At 32.8% G+C, this 20,745-nt stretch overlaps 2 protein-coding genes across 2 annotated transcripts; one reads left to right on the plus strand and one right to left on the minus strand.

The window, feature by feature from the left end:
- Positions 1-9,847: 9,847 nt before the first annotated feature.
- LOC134728133 (voltage-gated hydrogen channel 1-like) lies at positions 9,848-14,210 on the minus strand. The gene is made up of 3 exons (XM_063592574.1): positions 13,886-14,210; positions 11,901-12,405; positions 9,848-11,031 (listed from the first exon to the last, which is right to left on the minus strand). Exons 1-3 carry the CDS (start codon positions 13,889-13,891, stop codon positions 10,727-10,729), a joined length of 816 nt encoding a protein of 271 aa, XP_063448644.1. The 5' UTR covers positions 13,892-14,210; the 3' UTR covers positions 9,848-10,726.
- A 3,082-nt stretch (positions 14,211-17,292) lies between these two features.
- LOC134728134 (X-box-binding protein 1-like) lies at positions 17,293-19,644 on the plus strand. The gene is made up of 3 exons (XM_063592575.1): positions 17,293-17,606; positions 18,242-18,562; positions 19,104-19,644. Exons 1-3 carry the CDS (start codon positions 17,413-17,415, stop codon positions 19,273-19,275), a joined length of 687 nt encoding a protein of 228 aa, XP_063448645.1. The 5' UTR covers positions 17,293-17,412; the 3' UTR covers positions 19,276-19,644.
- Positions 19,645-20,745: the final 1,101 nt, after the last annotated feature.

Raw genomic sequence — 20,745 nt, forward strand, 5'->3', positions numbered from 1 at the left:
TTTCTCGTTTTGTTTATATAGATTAGACCGTTGGTTTTCCCGTTGGAATGGTTTTACACTAGTAATTTTGGGGCCCTTTATAGCTTGTTGTTCGGTGTGAGCCAAGGCTCCGTGTTGAAGGCCGTACTTTAACCTATAATGGTTTAATTTTTAAATTGTTATTTGGATGGAGAGTTGTCTCATTGGCACTCACACCACATCTTCCTATATCTATAGATTTTACACAGATTTGAAAATCAACATTTTGTTATAAATATTCTTAGAAAAAATATATTTTAAATTGTGTATTTACAAATGTGTTTTCATACTTTTGATTAATATTATAAAGTTATAAATTATAAATTACGAAGAAGTTCAACGACACATTGTCAGAATGGGTCAAAACAATCAGGTCTCTGATAAAACGTCGCATTCATAAGTTGAAGAACTGTGTGAATGATCGACCCAAGTCCATTTTTGGTGACAAAGAGGCTGTAAAATGTCTATCATCTCTTCAAGATAAGTATGTTGTTGTTCCTGCGGACAAAGCTACAAATAATATTGTCTTTATATGTAAATCGTATTACTACGAGTGTCTTATAAAAGAATTAGGAATAAATGAGCACTCAGGTAATCCCACATACAAAAACATATCATTTGACAAGGATGAGATTTTAGCGAATCTTAAGTCCTTCATGGACTCTATGAACATTACATTGAACAACAAATCCGGCGGAGGACTTACCTTGTTTGTATTGGATACCTAAACTTCACAAAATTCCGTACAAACAAGGGTACATTGCTGGCTCATCTGCTTGTTCTACTAAAGAATTGTCCATTAGATTGACTAAAATTCTGTCCGCAGTTAAAGAAGGTCTTCAGATATACTGTGAAACTGTTTACTCACGTAGTGGTATTAATCATATGTGGATTCTTAAAAACTCTAAAGAACTTCTGGATAATTTTAAATCTCGATCTTTTTCTGAAATTAGTTCTATTAAAACTTTTGATTTTTCAACCTTGTATACAACCATTCCCCATGTGAAATTGAAAAACCGTCTAAAAGAAATAATCCACAATGCTTTTCATCATAAAAATGGTAGCATACGCTATAAATTTATCACGTTGGGATACCATAAGGCATATTTTGTTAATAAGGAACAAAAGGGTAAAACATACTACACAGAGGAACAAGTGATCAGTATGTTAGAGTTTCTTATTGACAATATATTTGTTGAATTTGGAGGTAGACTTTTTCAACAAATTGTCGGCATTCCAATGGGAACGAACTGTGCGCCTCTCCTTGCCGACCTCTTCTTATTTTCATATGAATCGGAGTTCCTTCAGACACTTGTTAAAAACAAGAAGATCAAAGAAGCCAGGTTATTTAATTTCACTTTCAGATATATTGATGATGTTCTTTCCATTAACAATCCGAACTTTTCTGATTGGGTTCCATTAATATACCCACCAGAACTAGAAATTAAAGAGATCACAGACACGGCTTCCTCCGCCTCATTTTTAGACTTATACCTCGAATTTGACATACACAGTCATCTCAGTACCAGAATCTATGACAAACGAGACTACTTTAATTTTGAAATTATCAATTTCCCCCACCTTAGTAGTAATATACCAACTTCACCTGCATATGGAATATACATTTCCCAACTTATTAGGTATTCAAGAGCTTGCATCTCCTATTCAGACTTTGTAAAACGTCACCAGTGTCTGAGCAGAAAGTTGATGAACCAGTGGTATGTCAAAGAACATGGAGCATACATCACGTAGACATCAATCCAAATGATTTTATAAAATAACTATCGGGGTGTGAGGCCAAGAGACATGGAGCATACATCACTGAGACATCAATCCAAACGATGTTATTAAATAACTATCGGTGTGTGAGGCCAAGAGACATGGAGCATACATCACTGAGACATCAATCCAAATGATGTCATTAAATAACTATTGATGTGTGAGGCCAAGAAACATGGAGCATACATCACTGAGACATCAATCCAAATGATGTCATTAAATGACTATTGGTCAATGAGACCATGATACATTGACCATATATCAATGAGACATCAATACAAATCATGTCATTAACTAAGGCCATGAGACATGGAGCATGCTACATTGAGACATCAATCTAAATGCTGTAAATAAGTGACAATCAGTCACAGTGACCATGATACATCAATCCAAATGCCGTAATGGGGCATACATCAATGATGCATCAATCCAAATCATGTGGTCAAATGACTAGCAGTCACTAAGACCGTTAGACATGGGGCATACATCAATCTGAATCATGTAATTTAAGGACTATCAGTCACTGAGACCATGAGACATGGAGCATACATCAATGATACATCAATTAAAATCATGTGATTAAATGACTAGCAGTCACTGAGACCGTGAGACATGGAGTTTACATCAATGACACATCAATCCAAATCATGTGATTAAATGCCTATCAGTCACTGAGACCATGAGACATGGACCATATATCACTGAGACATCAATCCAGATGATGTCATTAAATGACTTTTGGTCAATGAGACCATGATAAATTGAGCATGCATCAATGAGACATCAATCTAAATCATGTCATTAAATGACTATCAGTCACTGAGACCGTGAGACATGGACCATATATCACTGAGACATCAATCCAGATGATGTGATTAAATGCCTATCAGTCACTGAGACCATGAGACATGGAACATACATCAATGATTTATCAATCCAAATCATGTGATTAAATGCCTATCAGTCAATGAGACCATGATACATGGACCATATATCACTGAGACATCAATCCAGATGATGTCATTAAATGACTATTGGTCAATGAGACCATGATAAATTGAGCATGCATCAATGAGACATCAATCCAAATCATGTCATTAAATGACTATCAGTCACTGAGACCGTGAGACATGGACCATATATCACTGAGACATCAATCCAGATGATGTGATTAAATGCCTATCAGTCACTGAGACCATGAGACATGGAACATACATCAATGATTTATCAATCCAAATCATGTGATTAAATGCCTATCAGTCAATGAGACCATGATACATGGACCATATATCACTGAGACATCAATCCAGACGATGTCATTAAATGACTATTGGTCAATGAGACCAAGAGACATGGAGCATGCATCACTGAGACATCAATCCAAATGATGTCATTAAATAACTATTGATGTGTGAGGCCAAGAGACATGGAGCATACATCACCGAGACATCAATCCAAATGATGTCATTAAATGACTATTGGTCAATGAGACCATGATACATTGACCATATATCAATGAGACATCAATACAAATCATGTCATTAACTGAGGCCATGAGACATGGAGCATGCTACATTGAGACATCAATCCAAATGCTGTAAATAAGTGACAATCAGTCACAGTGACCATGATACATCAATCCAAATGCCGTAATGGGGCATACATCAATGATGCATCAATCCAAATCATGTGGTCAAATGACTAGCAGTCACTAAGACCGTTAGACATGGGGCATACATCAATCTGAATCATGTAATTTAAGGACTATCAGTCACTGAGACCATGAGACATGGAGCATACATCAATGATACATCAATTAAAATCATGTGATTAAATGACTAGCAGTCACTGAGACCGTGAGACATGGAGTTTACATCAATGACACATCAATCCAAATCATGTGATTAAATGCCTATCAGTCACTGAGACCATGAGACATGGACCATATATCACTGAGACATCAATCCAGATGATGTCATTAAATGACTTTTGGTCAATGAGACCATGATAAATTGAGCATGCATCAATGAGACATCAATCCAAATCATGTCATTAAATGACTATCAGTCACTGAGACCGTGAGACATGGACCATATATCACTGAGACATCAATCCAGATGATGTGATTAAATGCCTATCAGTCACTGAGACCATGAGACATGGAACATACATCAATGATTTATCAATCCAAATCATGTGATTAAATGCCTATCAGTCAATGAGACCATGATACATGGACCATATATCACTGAGACATCAATCCAGATGATGTCATTAAATGACTATTGGTCAATGAGACCAAGAGACATGGAGCATGCATCACTGAGACATCAATCCAAATGATGTCATTAAATAACTATTGATGTGTGAGGCCAAGAGACATGGAGCATACATCACTGAGACATCAATCCAAATGATGTCATTAAATGACTATTGGTCAATGAGACCATGATACATTGACCATATATCAATGAGACATCAATACAAATCATGTCATCAACTGAGGCCATGAGACATGGAGCATGCTACATTGAGACATCAATCCAAATGCTGTAAATAAGTGACAATCAGTCACAGTGACCATGATACATCAATCCAAATGCCGTAATGGGGCATACATCAATGATGCATCAATCCAAATCATGTGGTCAAATGACTAGCAGTCACTAAGACCGTTAGACATGGGGCATACATCAATCTGAATCATGTAATTTAAGGACTATCAGTCACTGAGACCATGGGATATGGGCATACATTAATGATACATCAATTCAAATCATGTGATTAAATGACTAGCCGTCACTGAGACCGTGAGACATGGAGTTTACATCAATGAGACATCAATCCAAATCATGTGATTAAATGCCTATCAGTCACTGAGACCATGAGACATGGAGCATACATCAATGATTTATCAATCCAAATCATGTGATTAAATGCCTATCAGTCACTGGGACCATGAGACATGGACCATATATCACTGAGACATCAATCCAGATGATGTCATTAAATGACTATTGGTCAATGAGACCATGATACATTGAGCATGCATCACTGAGACATCAATCGAAATCATGTGATTAAATGCCTATCAGTCACTGGGACCATGAGACATGGAGCATACATCAATGATTTATCAATCCAAATCATGTGATTAAATGCCTATCAGTCACTGAGACCATGAGACATGGAGCATACATCAATGATTTATCCATCCAAATCATGTGATTAAATGCCTATCAGTCACTGAGACCATGATACATGGACCATATATCACTGAGACATCAATCCAGATGATGTCATTAAATGACTATTGGTCAATGAGACCATGATACATTGAGCATGCATCAATGAGACACCAATCCAAATCATGTCATTAAATGACTATCAGTCACTAAGTCCATAAGACATGGGGCATACATCAATGAGACTTAATCTGAATGATGTGATTATTGACTTTCGGTAACAGTGGCCATGAGACATGGAGCAAACACCAATGATACATCAATCCAAATGCTGTCAACATAAGAAATCAATCTGAATGCTGTGATTAAATGACTATCGGTAACTGAGACCATGAGACACAGCAACCAACATATACATTTACATGTATCAGAATTTTATTAATTTCTGAGGTTTAAGTGATATATATGTATAGTGATGGCTGCGTTGTGTTTTCTGTTCAGTTCATATAGTTCTGATTATTATATATCCCCTTCTACAAAGGAATTCAAAGACATATATTCTATCGAAGCATCGAGTGTGAAAAGATTTTAATTTGTAGCTCCACATGAGACAGTTCAGTTTTCAAATTTAAAACGTGAGGCTTGGATCATACATCCAATAGTCACAGATCTTCAAAAATTTATGTTTTTTATAAGTGATGTCATAAGACATGGTTGCCTGTTTACATGACATCATATGATAATATAATTTACAGAGGACAGCAGGAATATATGATGTTATAACTGATAAAATGGTAAGCATATTTTGGCCAAAGAACAACTTTGATCATACTCACAACAAGTTCATAATAAAAAAATAATCAACAAGTCAGGAAAAATAGAAATGATCTGCATATAAGATTTAGAGAAATATAGATCTGATGATATTCATCAACTCAATGAAGTCAAATACTTCTTTTTGTAAATAAGATGATATGGGAAGACCATAAAATCATATGACTACCAATGGTTTATTTTAATTTGTGATGCATTTAAGGAATGACTGTAATATTTGTTCTGTCTATGAAGCAATACCATAACAAATGTAATGCACACTGAGTATTTAAAAGTATGAACCACAATTTTTGTTATTTCGAATAGACAGAAAAAATATTACAGTAATTTCTTATAATATAATTCTAAATTCCATTTAAAACGGGAATTATTTAATTTTGGATGTAACGCATCTTCTGATTGGCTGACGTTATTTTGTTATCAGCCCATAGACATAATTTTATAGTTATGTGACCATGACGTCATCAACGTTTTTTCATGGTTTTCTATGGTTTAAAACGCGCATCATTCAGAGTGCACCAAATATTTTTACAGTCATTCCTTAAGTAAACCATGAAAAAATGTTGATGACATCACGGTCACATGACAATATTATGTATATGAGCTACTAAACTAAACAACGTCAGACAGTCAGAAGATGCGTTACATCCAAAATTAAATTATTCTAAATTAAAAAGAGACCATTCTGTTGATTTGTTCTTATTCTAACCAGGTGCGGATCCAGCCATTTTAAAAAGGGGGTTTCTAACCCAGGACAAAGGGGGGTTCCAATTACATGTCCCCATTCAAATGCATTGATCGTCAAAAAAAAGGGGGGTTCCAACCCACAGAACCCCCCCTCTGGATCTGCGCCTGCTAACTAACTTGCTCTACCACATAGAAACTATTACTAAGGCAACTAATTGTAGACAGGCAATAGAAATGATCCAACAGCTTTTCTGGGTAGCACTCTGCTAACCCTAACACATCACTGTAAAAAAAATGTATAAATAAACAAACCAAACAATTTATATTTTATTTTGTACATATAATTCATCCTTTTTTACAATTCAAGTAAGAATATATAATGTATTAGATATGGATTGTATTATATATACTTAAGTAGTACCATGACATATTATCACCAGACATATCTTACTTTTAAACATTAAAGTCTGATGTTTAACTTGGAAAGCATAATACATATCTGATTTTTTTTATGTAAGTATTCTTTATGACAAAAAAATAAAAATAAAATTGCACCATACTTTATAGTTATATTTTTAGTAGACTAAGAGATAAATTGGTATTTAAATAAGTCCATAAAGAAAAGTGTAAAAAAAAAATTCACTTGATATTTTTTATTTAGCAAAGTTTAAATTATCAGTGCTAACATCTTAAGGGGGTACAAGGTTATTTTAGAATAAAGAGTATTTTAAAAACGACAGCAATAAATGCTTTTTTGATTAACTCAACTCCATTTGGCAAATTGCGCTATATGCAAGTACTGTTTTGAATTTTTCCAAACCAAAATGAGTAACAAGTAAATAATATTTTCCATCAACAAATCTCAAAATAATATTTCATATGCAGACAGTATCAATAAATACAGATCTGGTTTATAAAGGAACACTATGCAGATCGTTACATGTAAGCACTAAATATATAAAGCATTTTTAAACATGAGCCATTTACAAGAAATCAACTTTATGAATCTATCAAGAAAATTCTCTCGCAGGAGAAGAAGCAGTTTAGGATAGCTCAGAAATTACAAGAATGTTTCCATATTAATTCCACACCAGTGCTTTCAGTTTCTATGTTCAGTAGACTATGACATTTGAAAAAATTCTCTTATGACTTGGGTAAATACTTTTTCTTACTAAGGTATCCCTTACATTAAATTTGTGAAAAAGAATAGGAAAACAGCCTTTTTGAATATACCAATGTGTATTGCTATATATCGAAATTCAATTATTATAATTATTTCCCCTTTCTACTAAGAACACAAGCACATTATTTCATTTGTCATATAGTTTATGAAAATCATGATTAAATATGGCTCATGCTTAGAAAGATACAAATTGGTTTAAAATATTAAAATAATATATATATAGCTTATTCAAAATAATATATACAAGTTAAAATTCTTGAACAGCTCTTAAGCATGTAAAATCTAAATTATGCTACTGAAATTGACACATACAAAAACATTTAAATTTAATAAAACATAAATAACATTTTTTATTTCATGTCAGAATTGACTAGAACAAACTTGCATTGATAATAATTTCTTATAAATATAACACAAAAGTAAATCTATTAATGTAAATCAGAAACCAAACAAAAAATTTAAACTGCATTGTAAATGAACTTAATGATGTACTTAAGGTAGTATGGGAGTCTAAAATAAAAATGATAGAATTTGTTCATACTTTGCCAAAATGTAGTATCTATTGATACATGTTAAAAAATATTATAAAAATGATAGGTCACCGTGCATTTTTTCAAGCTACGGGTCGTGACAAAATGACACATTTTGTATGGATTATACAGGAAAAAACACCATTTTGTGAATAGAAACTAAACCAAATGATAGAATTGTAAAATAAATTAGGAAAATATAGCTTTCAAACAATGCTTTGATAATATCAAAAGAAAAGATAGGGTCACGGTGCGTTTTTTTCGGCTAAAATACAAAGTAGGAAAATTCCATGAACAATCCAACAGAAAATGCACTGTTTTAGAGTTACCTCCCCTTAAAATGACAATTTCAAAATATTTAAAAACAACCAAAAATAATCTACACTTGTACATATATTTATATTTATAAGTTATATTCTTATAAATTGGATCTTTTAAAGGTAAAAACACATGAAATATCTGCATTCTTGAATCAAATTTTGCTAATTTGATAGAAAATATGGACCTTAGATTCTCTGTTTTTTACAAACCAAGATGGCGAAAGACACCCATACCACCTTAAAGTGAGGTTAGGTAATATTTAATAAATTAATTAATTAAAATTGATACTATAAGCTGATAGAGCATCAATTAAGAATAAAGATAAGCTAAAATTATTGATAGGTCATGAACCTCCTTTTCAAGATATTTGAAATTTAAAATATGGCGGGAAAAGTCTGACTCAGACTTTTACCTTATATTTGAATTGTATTTTTGGTGTTGCAAAACAAAGAAAGAAATTTAAGAATCTTTTTAAATTTTGGTAAATGACCTTTCATGAGCTATTAAAGTTTATATGAAAAAATAAATGGGTGTTATGGAGCAAAATATTTTACATTGTATTGTATGGTAAAACACCAAGGAGTCCAAACATTTGACACAAATTCCAAAACTTCACCTAAGTACATCCTTATTAAAGTCAGTTTTTATTTCTAAAGTACATTCAATTAACAAAGTTTCAATGGTATTTTTAAACAGAGAGTAATTATAGAAAGTAAATCAGGTAAAAAATCTAACAGATATAAAGGTGGGTATCTCAAAGTCTACTACATGTATTAGAATAAATGTGACTGTATATTCAAATATATAATACCATGTTTATGGCAAGGGTTTTATCTACAATGACAAAACTGTTCAATAATCCTTCAATACCCTTTCTTCTTTTTTCAACTAGCTGTGTGTCAGAGTTTTTTCATTCAATATGAGATTCAGTCTTTTTTTATGGTCTTATACTTATAGTTTCCATCTTTAAGACATTTGTATTAGAATATATTAACCTAAAATTGTAAATTTTATGGTTAAACCTTCAAAAAGATTTTTTCTCAAATTTAGTTTTGACTATAAGACTTCAGTCATTTCAACCTTGATCCGAGAAAAACAACCTTCATAATAAAAATTATAACATACATGTCCATGATTGTAAGTGGCTACGAGCTCAAGAATACCTTACAAACATGTAAAAAATATGACACAAGTCATTGAAACTCATTTCTTAATCTAAAAACATTAAGAATTATCAATTTCAATGAAACTGTATGAGATTCAAATCATTTATTTAAATACAATGTACTATTTATTAGCACAGGGTGGAATTTTGTTTGGATACAGATAAACTTCACCTTTGGCCTGAACTCCTAACTTAATCAAAAGTTGGTCATGCAAATAATAATAAATTAAAACATCATGGACATCCTTGCCACAACACACAACAACCCTAGCTAAGTCTCTTTTTCTCAACTACATTAAGGTGGTACCTAACACTACAGGGAGATAACTCTGTAAAATCAGCTAAACGTTTTAATTACGTTGTGTTGGAAAGGAAATAGTAAGCTTCTCAATGATCAAAACAAGTGTTTGTCAAACTGCTATATAACCAGTGTAATTTTTCTGATAAAATAGTTGGTTCAAATTTTTTGAAATTTTTATATTTTTGTCAAAGGGTCAAAGTAAATACTGTGTCAAAATTTTATTAAAATTAAACGAGCAAAATTAATTTTAGTTAAAGTGTTGGGTACCACCTTAAAAGGCAACAATTACAGATTTGTTTGTAGAGCATGTAACCCTTTCTTGTATGTAATTCACTTCAATGTTTATATTACATATAGTCAAGGTGTTGGATACCTCCTAAATAAGCAATTTATTACTGATACAGAATAAAAATGCAATTATATTTTGTATGCCAATGTGTTTTACAAGTAAAACAGGCTTGCAGTTTAAATATAGTTTGATTCATCCAGTTTTAACTGCATATGCACTGACAATGACACATTGTAGATCTTAAATAATATACATAAATATTTTAAATGCATTTGGTATGTGTATAAAAATGATACTTCTACTTCTATGCAATTATGGCAAGATGTATGTATATATTAAACATTGTACAAACATGACATATGTGTATCTGTTTACTAAAGCACTATGATTTTTAACATTTCAAGAAAGTAAAAAAATAACACATAATAAAAAATTCAGCTGCTGGCTGGTGGACTAGAATTCCTTTCACTACCAGAATCGGTACTAGAAGTTTTTTCTGATGCAAGGTGGTTGACTTCAGCAACAACATCAATGGTACGTACAACAATCGGCTGTCTGTCTATTCTCGTTATATCTTCTATCCCATGTTTCCGAAGTAAACCTCGCAACAGTTCTATTTCCTGTTCTTGTGCAGTGCAATATTCACGATATTTCGTCAGTTCTTGTTCACAGGCCTGCCGTAATCGTCTTTCTCTCTGTAATTTCTTTTCTGCTTGTTTTTTTACTGTAAGTACTATGCCTACAAACAAAGTATATTATATAAATCATATATTATATAAATCATATATCATATAAATCGTATATTATATAAATCCTATATTATATAAAAATTGTATATTTCATAAACTGCATGAGTGATCATTAATCATGCATCTCACACCACATCTTCCTATATATCTATGTACAACATTTTTTTTAGTGAGTTCAGCATGATTTTGTTACCCCTTTTGAAGGACCAAATTTTTATTGGTTACTCCCGAAATTAATTGTGATAAAGATTTAAGAGTTCAGCATCATTTTGTTATCCCTTTTGAAGGACCAAATTTTTATATGGTTTCTCCCGAATTAATTGTGGTAAAGACCGTAAAGTACTTTATTGCTATTTTGTGCATTTTTCGTTGATCTTTTTTTGTGATAATTTTCATATCATGCTACTTGCTAGAGATGGAAAATTATCGCTAGAAACTAAGGAGCCATGTGGCATTACTTATGAAATTGACAACATCGTCATAGGTAAAATAGTGTTAAACATATTATCATTGGTCATCTCAACTCGATTGCTTTTCTCCCTTTCGACATAACCGGCTCAAGCTAGAAAATCAATCTGGTTGAGATAACCAACAATAATCTATAAATACGAAATCCTTGGGTAATGTTGCTTATTCTACAGTTTTTATCATTATGATCTTGTTAATTTGATTGGTCATTTTAATTGCAGTTAAAATTAATTTTCATTCAGTTCTTTTAGTGTGCATTGTCATGATTGTTGTGTGAAATTTTAACGCAGTTTCCTTTTTATTATTGATTGTGGTAATGGATCATACATGTATCTGAACTATTCCAAAAGAAAATGAAAGATACATGTAAAATAATAGTCAAGTAAATTACCATTAAGTATCCTTGTAACTCTCCATAACCTGAGGACAACCAACAATCCTAGTCCACTTTCTGGACCCTCGTTTTTTCTAAACACAATGTCAAGGACAAACGAGACGATCACAATAACGGCATCAAACATTTCCAGTTTGTGTTTAAAAAACTTTAGTCTTAATGCGTAAATGCGTATTATAATTTCTATTATGAATAAAGACAAGACAGCTAAACTGCAGTAGTGGAAAACCATTGGTGCAACATTTGCATGATGGTTTGGTAAAGTTATTATTTCCATATCGATCAAGAGTTCTGCTATTACAAATAGACAGTCTAATATTACTAAACACACGATAACAATCTGGAATTTACTCGTGTTGAGAGCATATTCAACTTTCTCACGACATGTTTTCAGGTCAGTTTTCGCATCATCAGAGTCTGACGTAATGGAACTGTTTGTATCTTCTTTGTCGATAACCTTTTCAAGGTCATCATAAATTTTGTGAAATCCGTCCATTTGAATCTGTATTAAAAGTAAATAAAAACTTTTAGTAAAATCTTCATACATGTACATGTACACTTTATACATATTAGAACACAGTATGCATATATATGTAAAGCAAGTTTTGATATATAAAATTGAACATCATCAAAATATTTTTAACCTCTATAAATGTATTGGCCAATATCCAATACTATCTTGAATGTCTTTGAATAAACTGGTTTATTTTCAACTTGATGTCTGATTGAGGTATAACCCAGGTAATGGCCACATCTCCAAAAATCCTTTATTAACATATATACATAATAATTGATGCCTTTTTGACATAGAAACATAACTAAGCATGCTGCTTATATATGTATTCAAGAGTACAAAATTTTTGAACGTCACACAAAATCCAGTATTTTTATTGGTTGATTTTTGGAGTATGAAAAGAATAAACATAATCAAAAGTTTGATGAACTTTATCAGCCCTAGGCTGATGGGATATACACAATATATATGTTACTTGTACATTGTAACAGTGAAAAAAAAAAATCAACATACAAGTAACATGTATATCATGTGTAAAACTGTTCAAGAATCTAATATCTAATACATTATTTAGTATCAATGTTTAAACTTTTTTATGATTGACAGGAAACAAAACATCACTAAAAATGTATATATACAGTATATGTATTATATATGTATAGTAGTCAACAAGTACTGACAAATTAAGTTGTAGTGTTAGGCTTTGATTATTGATTTCATGCTGTTTGACACCACTCAGCTTTGTTGGTTATTTTGTAGTTGCCATGTTCTTTTATGGTTGAGGAAACTGATTTGTTCTGAGAGAACCTGGACCATTGGTACATAAGAAAGATGACAAGGGGACTTTTATAGCTGACTATGAGGAATGGGCTTTGCTCATTGTTGAAGGCTGTACGGTAACCTATAGTTGTCTGTGTCATTTTGGTCTTGTGGACAGTTGTCTCATTGGCAATCATACCACATCTACTTTTTAATAAACCTAGTCAATTATGTATGTTTTTTTTATTAATATTTATCAAATAAATATTGGCTTATTGGCATGCATTGTAGATAAAATGTATATGATAAATACTGATTCTTTGAAATCATTGACATGTATATATATCTTTTTCTAATTAGGGCGAATAGACTAAATTAAATAAAATACTCATAAAAAAATGCACAATCATGTTACTTCAATGGCACTGTGCTTTAATATCCTTTATGTGACTGAACATGCTGTCATTGCTGAACATCAACATATATTCTTAAATAAGTTGAAGGAGAGAGTTTCTGTCACAATCTGACATTAAAAGTTGTCAAATAATTAAACAATTATATGATTTGAATTTTCAAACTTACAAGTTGCATCTCTTTGTTTTATTTTCTTGATAAACAGAACTGATCCGCCCCCTTACTTAAGTGTCATTCTTTGTCTTAAAACGAACTGAAGTCAGAAGATTTATTTAGAGTCGCATATATTTATTACCTTCATCTTGGTTCTGTATTACTTTTAGTCTTCAGTGTAGTCTTCCTACATCTGACCGCTTCCTAAGAACAAAGGCTATGCAATTGATAAGTAATGTCCTACTATCAAATCCTTGTCCTCATTGATTCTGCACGCTGACTTTTGCTTGCTCGCATTCGCAGGGTCAATGACACCCACTTTGTTTACAATTTGATGCCTTTGTAGTTGCTTCCCGCTATGTCGAGATATAAATCAAAGGACATTTCTTTTATAATGTTTCTTCAAAAGTCGTAAGAATTTATCACAAATTGAAAAAAATTTAATTATCTAAAAAATCTTTTGTTTATTTTCTAAAAAAAAAACTAAAACTAAAACTGATTATCGGACGCGGGATGAAATTTCCGGATAACAACTATATCGTGAAAAGTCAGATGGGGCGCATAGGGGGCATTAGAAAGATGCCCCTTTTTGTATAATAAAAAAATCCTTTTTTTCTTTTTTTTGGAATAAAATCATCATTAAAATATTACAGTTTGGGCTTTCTTAGGAATAAACTCATCATAGATACCAGGATTAAAATTTTATATATACTCGGTACAAAAATTTCTGACTCTTTTCTGAGACTACTATGTCTACTATAGTCTCAGCTCTTTTTAACCACGCCTTTGTTAGTCTTGTATGCTTTTAAATTTTAGTTTCTTGTGTATAATTCAGACTTTTGTATGTCGTCCATTATCACTGAACTAGTTTTTCAAGTGATTTTTATAGTTCGTTCTTATGTTGTACTGTTATACCACTGTCCCAGGTTAGGAGGAAGGTTGGGATCCCGCTAACATGTTTAACACCGCCACATTATTTATGTATGTGCCTGTCCTTGTTGAAGGCCGTACGGTTACCTATAGCTGTTAACAATGTTTAAAATGTTAATTTTAAACGTTGTGTATATTGTATTGTATTGTTTGTATATGCCTTCAACCCCCAGGGGTATAAATGTGCATTTCATAAATAAATAAAGAAAGTTAATGTCTGTGTCATTTTGGTCTTTTGTGGATAGTTGTCTCATTGATAATCATACCACATCTTCTTTTTCATGGTATATACATATTTGTTAAGGGGACAGCTGAAGGACTCCTCCGGGTGCTAAGGCGGAGTCTCGCTGCATGGAAGACCCATTGATGGCCTTCGGCTGTTGTCTGCTCTACGTTCGGCCGGGTTGTTGTCTTTTTTTAACACATTCCACCTTTCTCAATCTTATTTCCAAACGAAATAAAAATTCTGTATCCATGCACATTTTCATGTGTATGGATAGGCTACAAAATAGTATAGCTGTACGTCCAAAACTGTAGGAGGAGATAGCCGGAATAATCATGATCTCTTTATGCAGCTAGTACACAAAATAATTAAGTCCACCTGCCATTTTCTGAATAATTAAAAGAAACCTAAATCATGTTATATAGGCGGATCCAGGGGCTACTGAGGGCCCGACCCTCCCCTTTTCTGCGAAAAATAGATTGATTTAGAAAGGAATTACTGAAATATGCTTAGAACGGCCCCTCAGTCTGTCAGTCGGTCCGAGACCGCAATTGTCGTCCCTTGATTTTCGTTGTTCTCCCTTGATTATAGTCCCTAGTGTTAACAGTGGGTTACTTGCCAATAATTTTTATACCCCTTCCAAATTTATTTCTCCATGTTTAATGCCTCAAATTGTAAGTAGGGGGTTGAAACTACACTGTAAAAAAATTTGGGTCCAGAATTTTACAGGAAAGTAGTGATTTGGTCCAGCTGAAAAAGGTTAAAAATTAGCACTTCGGAAGCTGTCAAAAGATTTCAAGACACTCTAAACACAAAATTGTCCATATTTTGAGTTAGAGGCGATGAAGTTTTCTATATTTTTGATATAATTTGTCCCAAAAGTAGTACAACACACTGTAAAAATTTCATTGAGAAAGCGCAGGTGGGATTTTTTTAATTTTCATTTATGTTCTAAAAGAAATGCACTACGAATTAATTGTGTTCTCGGACCAGTCAGTCCCCCTCCCCTTATGAAAAGTTATGGACCCGTCACTGTAACAGTTGCTTAGCGCTATTAATATAAAAAAGAAGATGTGGTATGATTGACAATGAGACAACTATCCACAAAACCAGGTTCAATCCATCATTTTCTACATTTAAAAATGCCTGTACTAAGTCAGAAAAATGACAGTTGTTGTCCATTCGTTTGATGTGTTTTATCCTTTGATGTTGCCGCTTCATTAGGAACTTTCCGTTTTGAATTTTCCTCGCCGAGTTGACGGTATTTTTGTGATTTTCCTTTTTGAAATATACACCTTCATGATGTGTATGATCATCTTACATTGAAAATATTAAAGCTATAACTTTAGAACTGTTGGAGGAGATAGCTGAACAAACCATGATCTCTTTATACAGCTTAATTAAGTCCAACTACCTGTCATTTTCAAAATATTTGTAAAAAAGAAAAATCATGTGACCATGCAAAACCTTCAGCATGTGTATTAAAAAAACTTAAGAGCATCCTACAAAATATTAAATTTGTAACTCGAAAACTGTAGGAGTTGAAAGCCGGACAAACAACCATGTCCCAAACTTGCCTGACAGACGGACGGACAGGAGTTAACTCCCCGCCCCGACATTTTGTTGCGGGTCATAACTAAATTTCGATTTATGAGATTTTAATAACTATATATTTCTGATTTATGTAGCTTAGAGAAACATGGTAATAAATAACGCAGACCGGTCACCATGTGACATGTAAATTCAAAAACTGAACAAAAACTTGTGAATAAATAAGAGGTACGAAAACTGAGTTGTGAAGGATACTGAGACATTTTGAATAATGCACATTTTGCCAAAATTAAAATTGAAATAATTATTTAGCATATTTCCAATTTTGTATTTAACGTTAGCACTTGAACTGGATCATATATGATCAAATATTATACATTGATCCAAGGATTTGTATAGTTAGAACTATACAAATCCTTGATTGATCTAAATCCTAATTTTAATCTCATTTACATATCTAATTTAAATTTAACTTTTGTTTTGAAAATATTTTAGTCGAGAGGTTCATACAGAGAAGTTACTGAATTCATAGTTGCCTGAATACACACAATGCCTAAAAAGTCCTTGAGGGGTAAGAACAAATATTGGATTTTTTTTTACTTAACTCCCTCCCCAATTTTTTTATTTCATAGATTTGGATGTTTTCAAGTAAGGGGTCATTCTTAATTAATTTACATATTGTCCCTTATGGGCCTCTAAATTGCATCAGCCTTTGGTTACCCTGTTGGTAAACATGTGATTAGCTAAAAGGGATTTTCCAATGTCATTTTCTAAAAATATCTACCGGAAGTAGTCCACGACCAATCAAAGCTAATAATTCGAGATACGTCAAAATGAAACTAGCCAATGAGAAAACACCACATCAGCTTTACAACGTAGACAGAAAAGAAAACAAAAATGACTTGAGCAATGAAGAATAATATTTTGTCGACTTCGACGGCTAATTGACCACAAATTCCTTACAAATGGTTACTACGAAAGACATAATGTCAGGAAATACAACTCGAACGATAGTTATAACCACATCCAGTGGAAATGTTCCAAAATTGGTGACCGTCAACGCCTCTGCTGTCGAAGACATTTTCAGTGATGATGGGGGAGGACCACGTAAACGGCGTCGGCTCACAAACCTTTCCCCGGAGGAGAAAATGTTAAGAAGGTATGCATCCTTTCAATTCAGTTGTCAATCTCATTTAATTTTAATTAATGACAAATCACTGATTTGGTTGTAGTAACTGTGCATATGGTTATGGTACAGTCACAAACAGTACACACTGATCATGCTAATCTAGCTGCGGAACGCTACGGTTCCGCAAATACTGCTGATCATGATGAAGGGAGGGGTAGGCTGATTACATTTATACCTCAGTGAACAATCAATCATATTTATATTTTGACATTTCTGACAAGTTTTGAGGTGGTTTTGGAAAGGGGTTTTCTATCTATCAGAACTTTTTCATCATTTTTCATGTGCAACATACAATGTATACTTATCTATTAATAAAATTTAATGAGTTAGTGGTTTATTAAATCAAAAGTGCTACAGGTTACTCGGCATTGCATGCTCACCTGAAGTTCAGGAAGTCAGGGACTTAATAAAATTTGTACATTTGTAATGTATATGCTGCTTCTCTGCATAGCTGAAGAACCATGTACATGTAGCCCTTAATTAGGTCTTCTATGATATTTGACTATTTGCAGCTACTTCTTTGCTAATTAAGCACACAACAATGAGCATGCATGAAATTATATTACATGTTTACATTATTGATTTTCATTGTTACGTTCTTTCAGAAAACTAAAAAACAGAGTCGCAGCACAGACAGCTAGAGATAGAAAGAAAGAATTGATGGGAACTCTGGAACAACAAGTCACTAGACTAATGGATCAAAACAAACGTCTCCAAGATGAAAACAAAAAACTCAAAACACAGTCATCATCATTAATTACAGAAAATCAACACCTTAAAGAACGCCTGGGCCAACCTGGTTCATTGGCTGAGAGAAAATCTGAGTCCACAGGATCTGCAGTATCCTTTGACCTCCTGCCGTGGGGACAAACTCAGAAGTTGTCTCAGTCAATGATGCCATACGCAACCTCTGTTCTGACAATGAGGTAAATATCTTCATAAATATTTAATTTACATGAAAAGGAAAATACTTATAAAAAATAGCTAAAGAGACGGAGAATTTACAAGTGAATCAGAATTGTTATTATTTTTATACCACATTTTAATTAACAATGATTTAACACTAAAAAAAATCAGGCTTTGCATACCATACATTTGACACTGCAAATTGCCAAAGGTGACTTGTACCATGCTTACTGTGATTTTCTTGTCTGATTAAAATAAGGAAAAAGGGAACAAGAGCCTTTTAAATCAGTGTAAATACTTCATTATTTTTCTTACAAACAGGAAATCTTGCTTAACATCATTAAATGTCATATTCAGATTACTTCCTTGTTTAAGTAAGGAAATAGGAAGTACAACATAAATTTACTTGTTGTGTTAGCACAAATCTTTAAAATTCATTTTCTGTATGTTAAAATAAACGACATAAATTTGTGGGATAGCATTTGATGACAGAAATGTGCGGCAGTGCCATTATAAAATCTAGACCAAAAAAATTAATGTAGACTTGTATTGTCTTTTCAGTCTCTGCTTAGCATTGTTCAGCAGATCAGCTCTAAACCAGAAACAGATGGTACCAGTAGAGGAAGTGACTCTTCAATCCTCACTGCCCAAGGAAATACCCCCAAAATCTCTGCCAACTCTGGCGTGGTGGGGCCCACATCAGCGGAGTTGGAATCCATCAATGAACTCATAAAATTTGATCATGTTTATTACAAACATGAGTCCTCATCTGTTGAAACTGGACTTGAAAAACCTGTTGTCAAAACGAACTCTCAAACTAAACTGAATGTTCATATTACGCAGGAAATACCTACTGAAATCTCAATAGAAGAATCAGTTAAAACTGAACCCGAATTAAGTGCAATAGACATGATAAATGAAACTGACCTCAATGATATCAATTTGGAATTATTAAAAGACATTGAAAATTTAATTGGAATTGATTTTCAAGACCAGATTGAACAGGACTCTTTTGATTCTATTTCACAGGATGGACAATGTGTTAAAAGCAAACAGGAAGTTACAGTGACAAAAGACACTATTTTAAATCGTAAACGCAAAAGATCAGAAGATGCGTCACCGCTTTCTGTCACAGATATGTATGAATCAACAGACAAATTAGGACAGGACGCATCTATATTTAAGGACTCAGAATTTGGTAGTGATTTCAGTGATGTGTGCTCTCCCTATGGAAGTGACATTTCTGGTGACTTGAATGACAATCCATGGGAAGAATCCTTCATGGAATTATTTCCCACCTTAGCCTAGCCATTTTGTTTGTTGATTTGTATGTAAATGTATATATTATTTATTCTTAATCATTGACTTCTCTGTGAAATAAATTCATTGGGAAGAGGACTTAATTAAATGTTTGTCTTTTTATTCTTTGAACACGAAAAATGATTGCACATACAATCTACATGTAGATGATATACATTTATATGTAAGTAAAAAGAATGTCAGTTGGAAAAGTTTTCATGCAAATGGCATACCAAGCAAATCTTGCATCAACACAAAACAACTCAACAAAACGAAATGTTATAATGCAAATTATATCCCTTAAATGTAGCAAATCCTGTAACTCAATTAAAAAAAATGTTTTTTCATGCAAATTTTATACCCAGCAGTCAACACAAGACAACTCGATAAAAAAATGTTTTCATGCAGATTTTATACCCTGCAAACCCTGCATAAACTCAAGACAAGAAGACAAAAAAAAAAAGGTTTCACAATCATTAATTTGATTCACTCAATGGGATATACACATGATACATGTATGTATTCTTGTTGGATTGCTTGCACCTAGTTACAAACAAACGCATATACATGTACATGTTACAACATGAATGTACTTAAAATGTTTAACAAATTCATCATTCATTAGGATGTAAAGTGTCATTACCTTGGGAAGAGTTTGAATCCGGTTTTCAATGTCATACACAACATGACAACTACGATTTTAAACTCAGTTTAGAGGCACCTATAACCTTGTACAAGTTGTTGTTACTCCAATCTTGCATCTGATCATCATCTTAAGTAGAGGACCTCAAACATTGTTAATATGTTTATCCAATATGGATTTTATTCAAGGCCAAAACTTCCATCATTCAGAAAAGTCGATTTAAAATCTGATCCTTAAATGTTTCAAATCATAATGGGATTG

This window comes from Mytilus trossulus, chromosome 8, assembly GCF_036588685.1.
Source record: "Mytilus trossulus isolate FHL-02 chromosome 8, PNRI_Mtr1.1.1.hap1, whole genome shotgun sequence".
In the NCBI taxonomy this organism is placed as follows: domain Eukaryota; kingdom Metazoa; phylum Mollusca; class Bivalvia; order Mytilida; family Mytilidae; genus Mytilus; species Mytilus trossulus.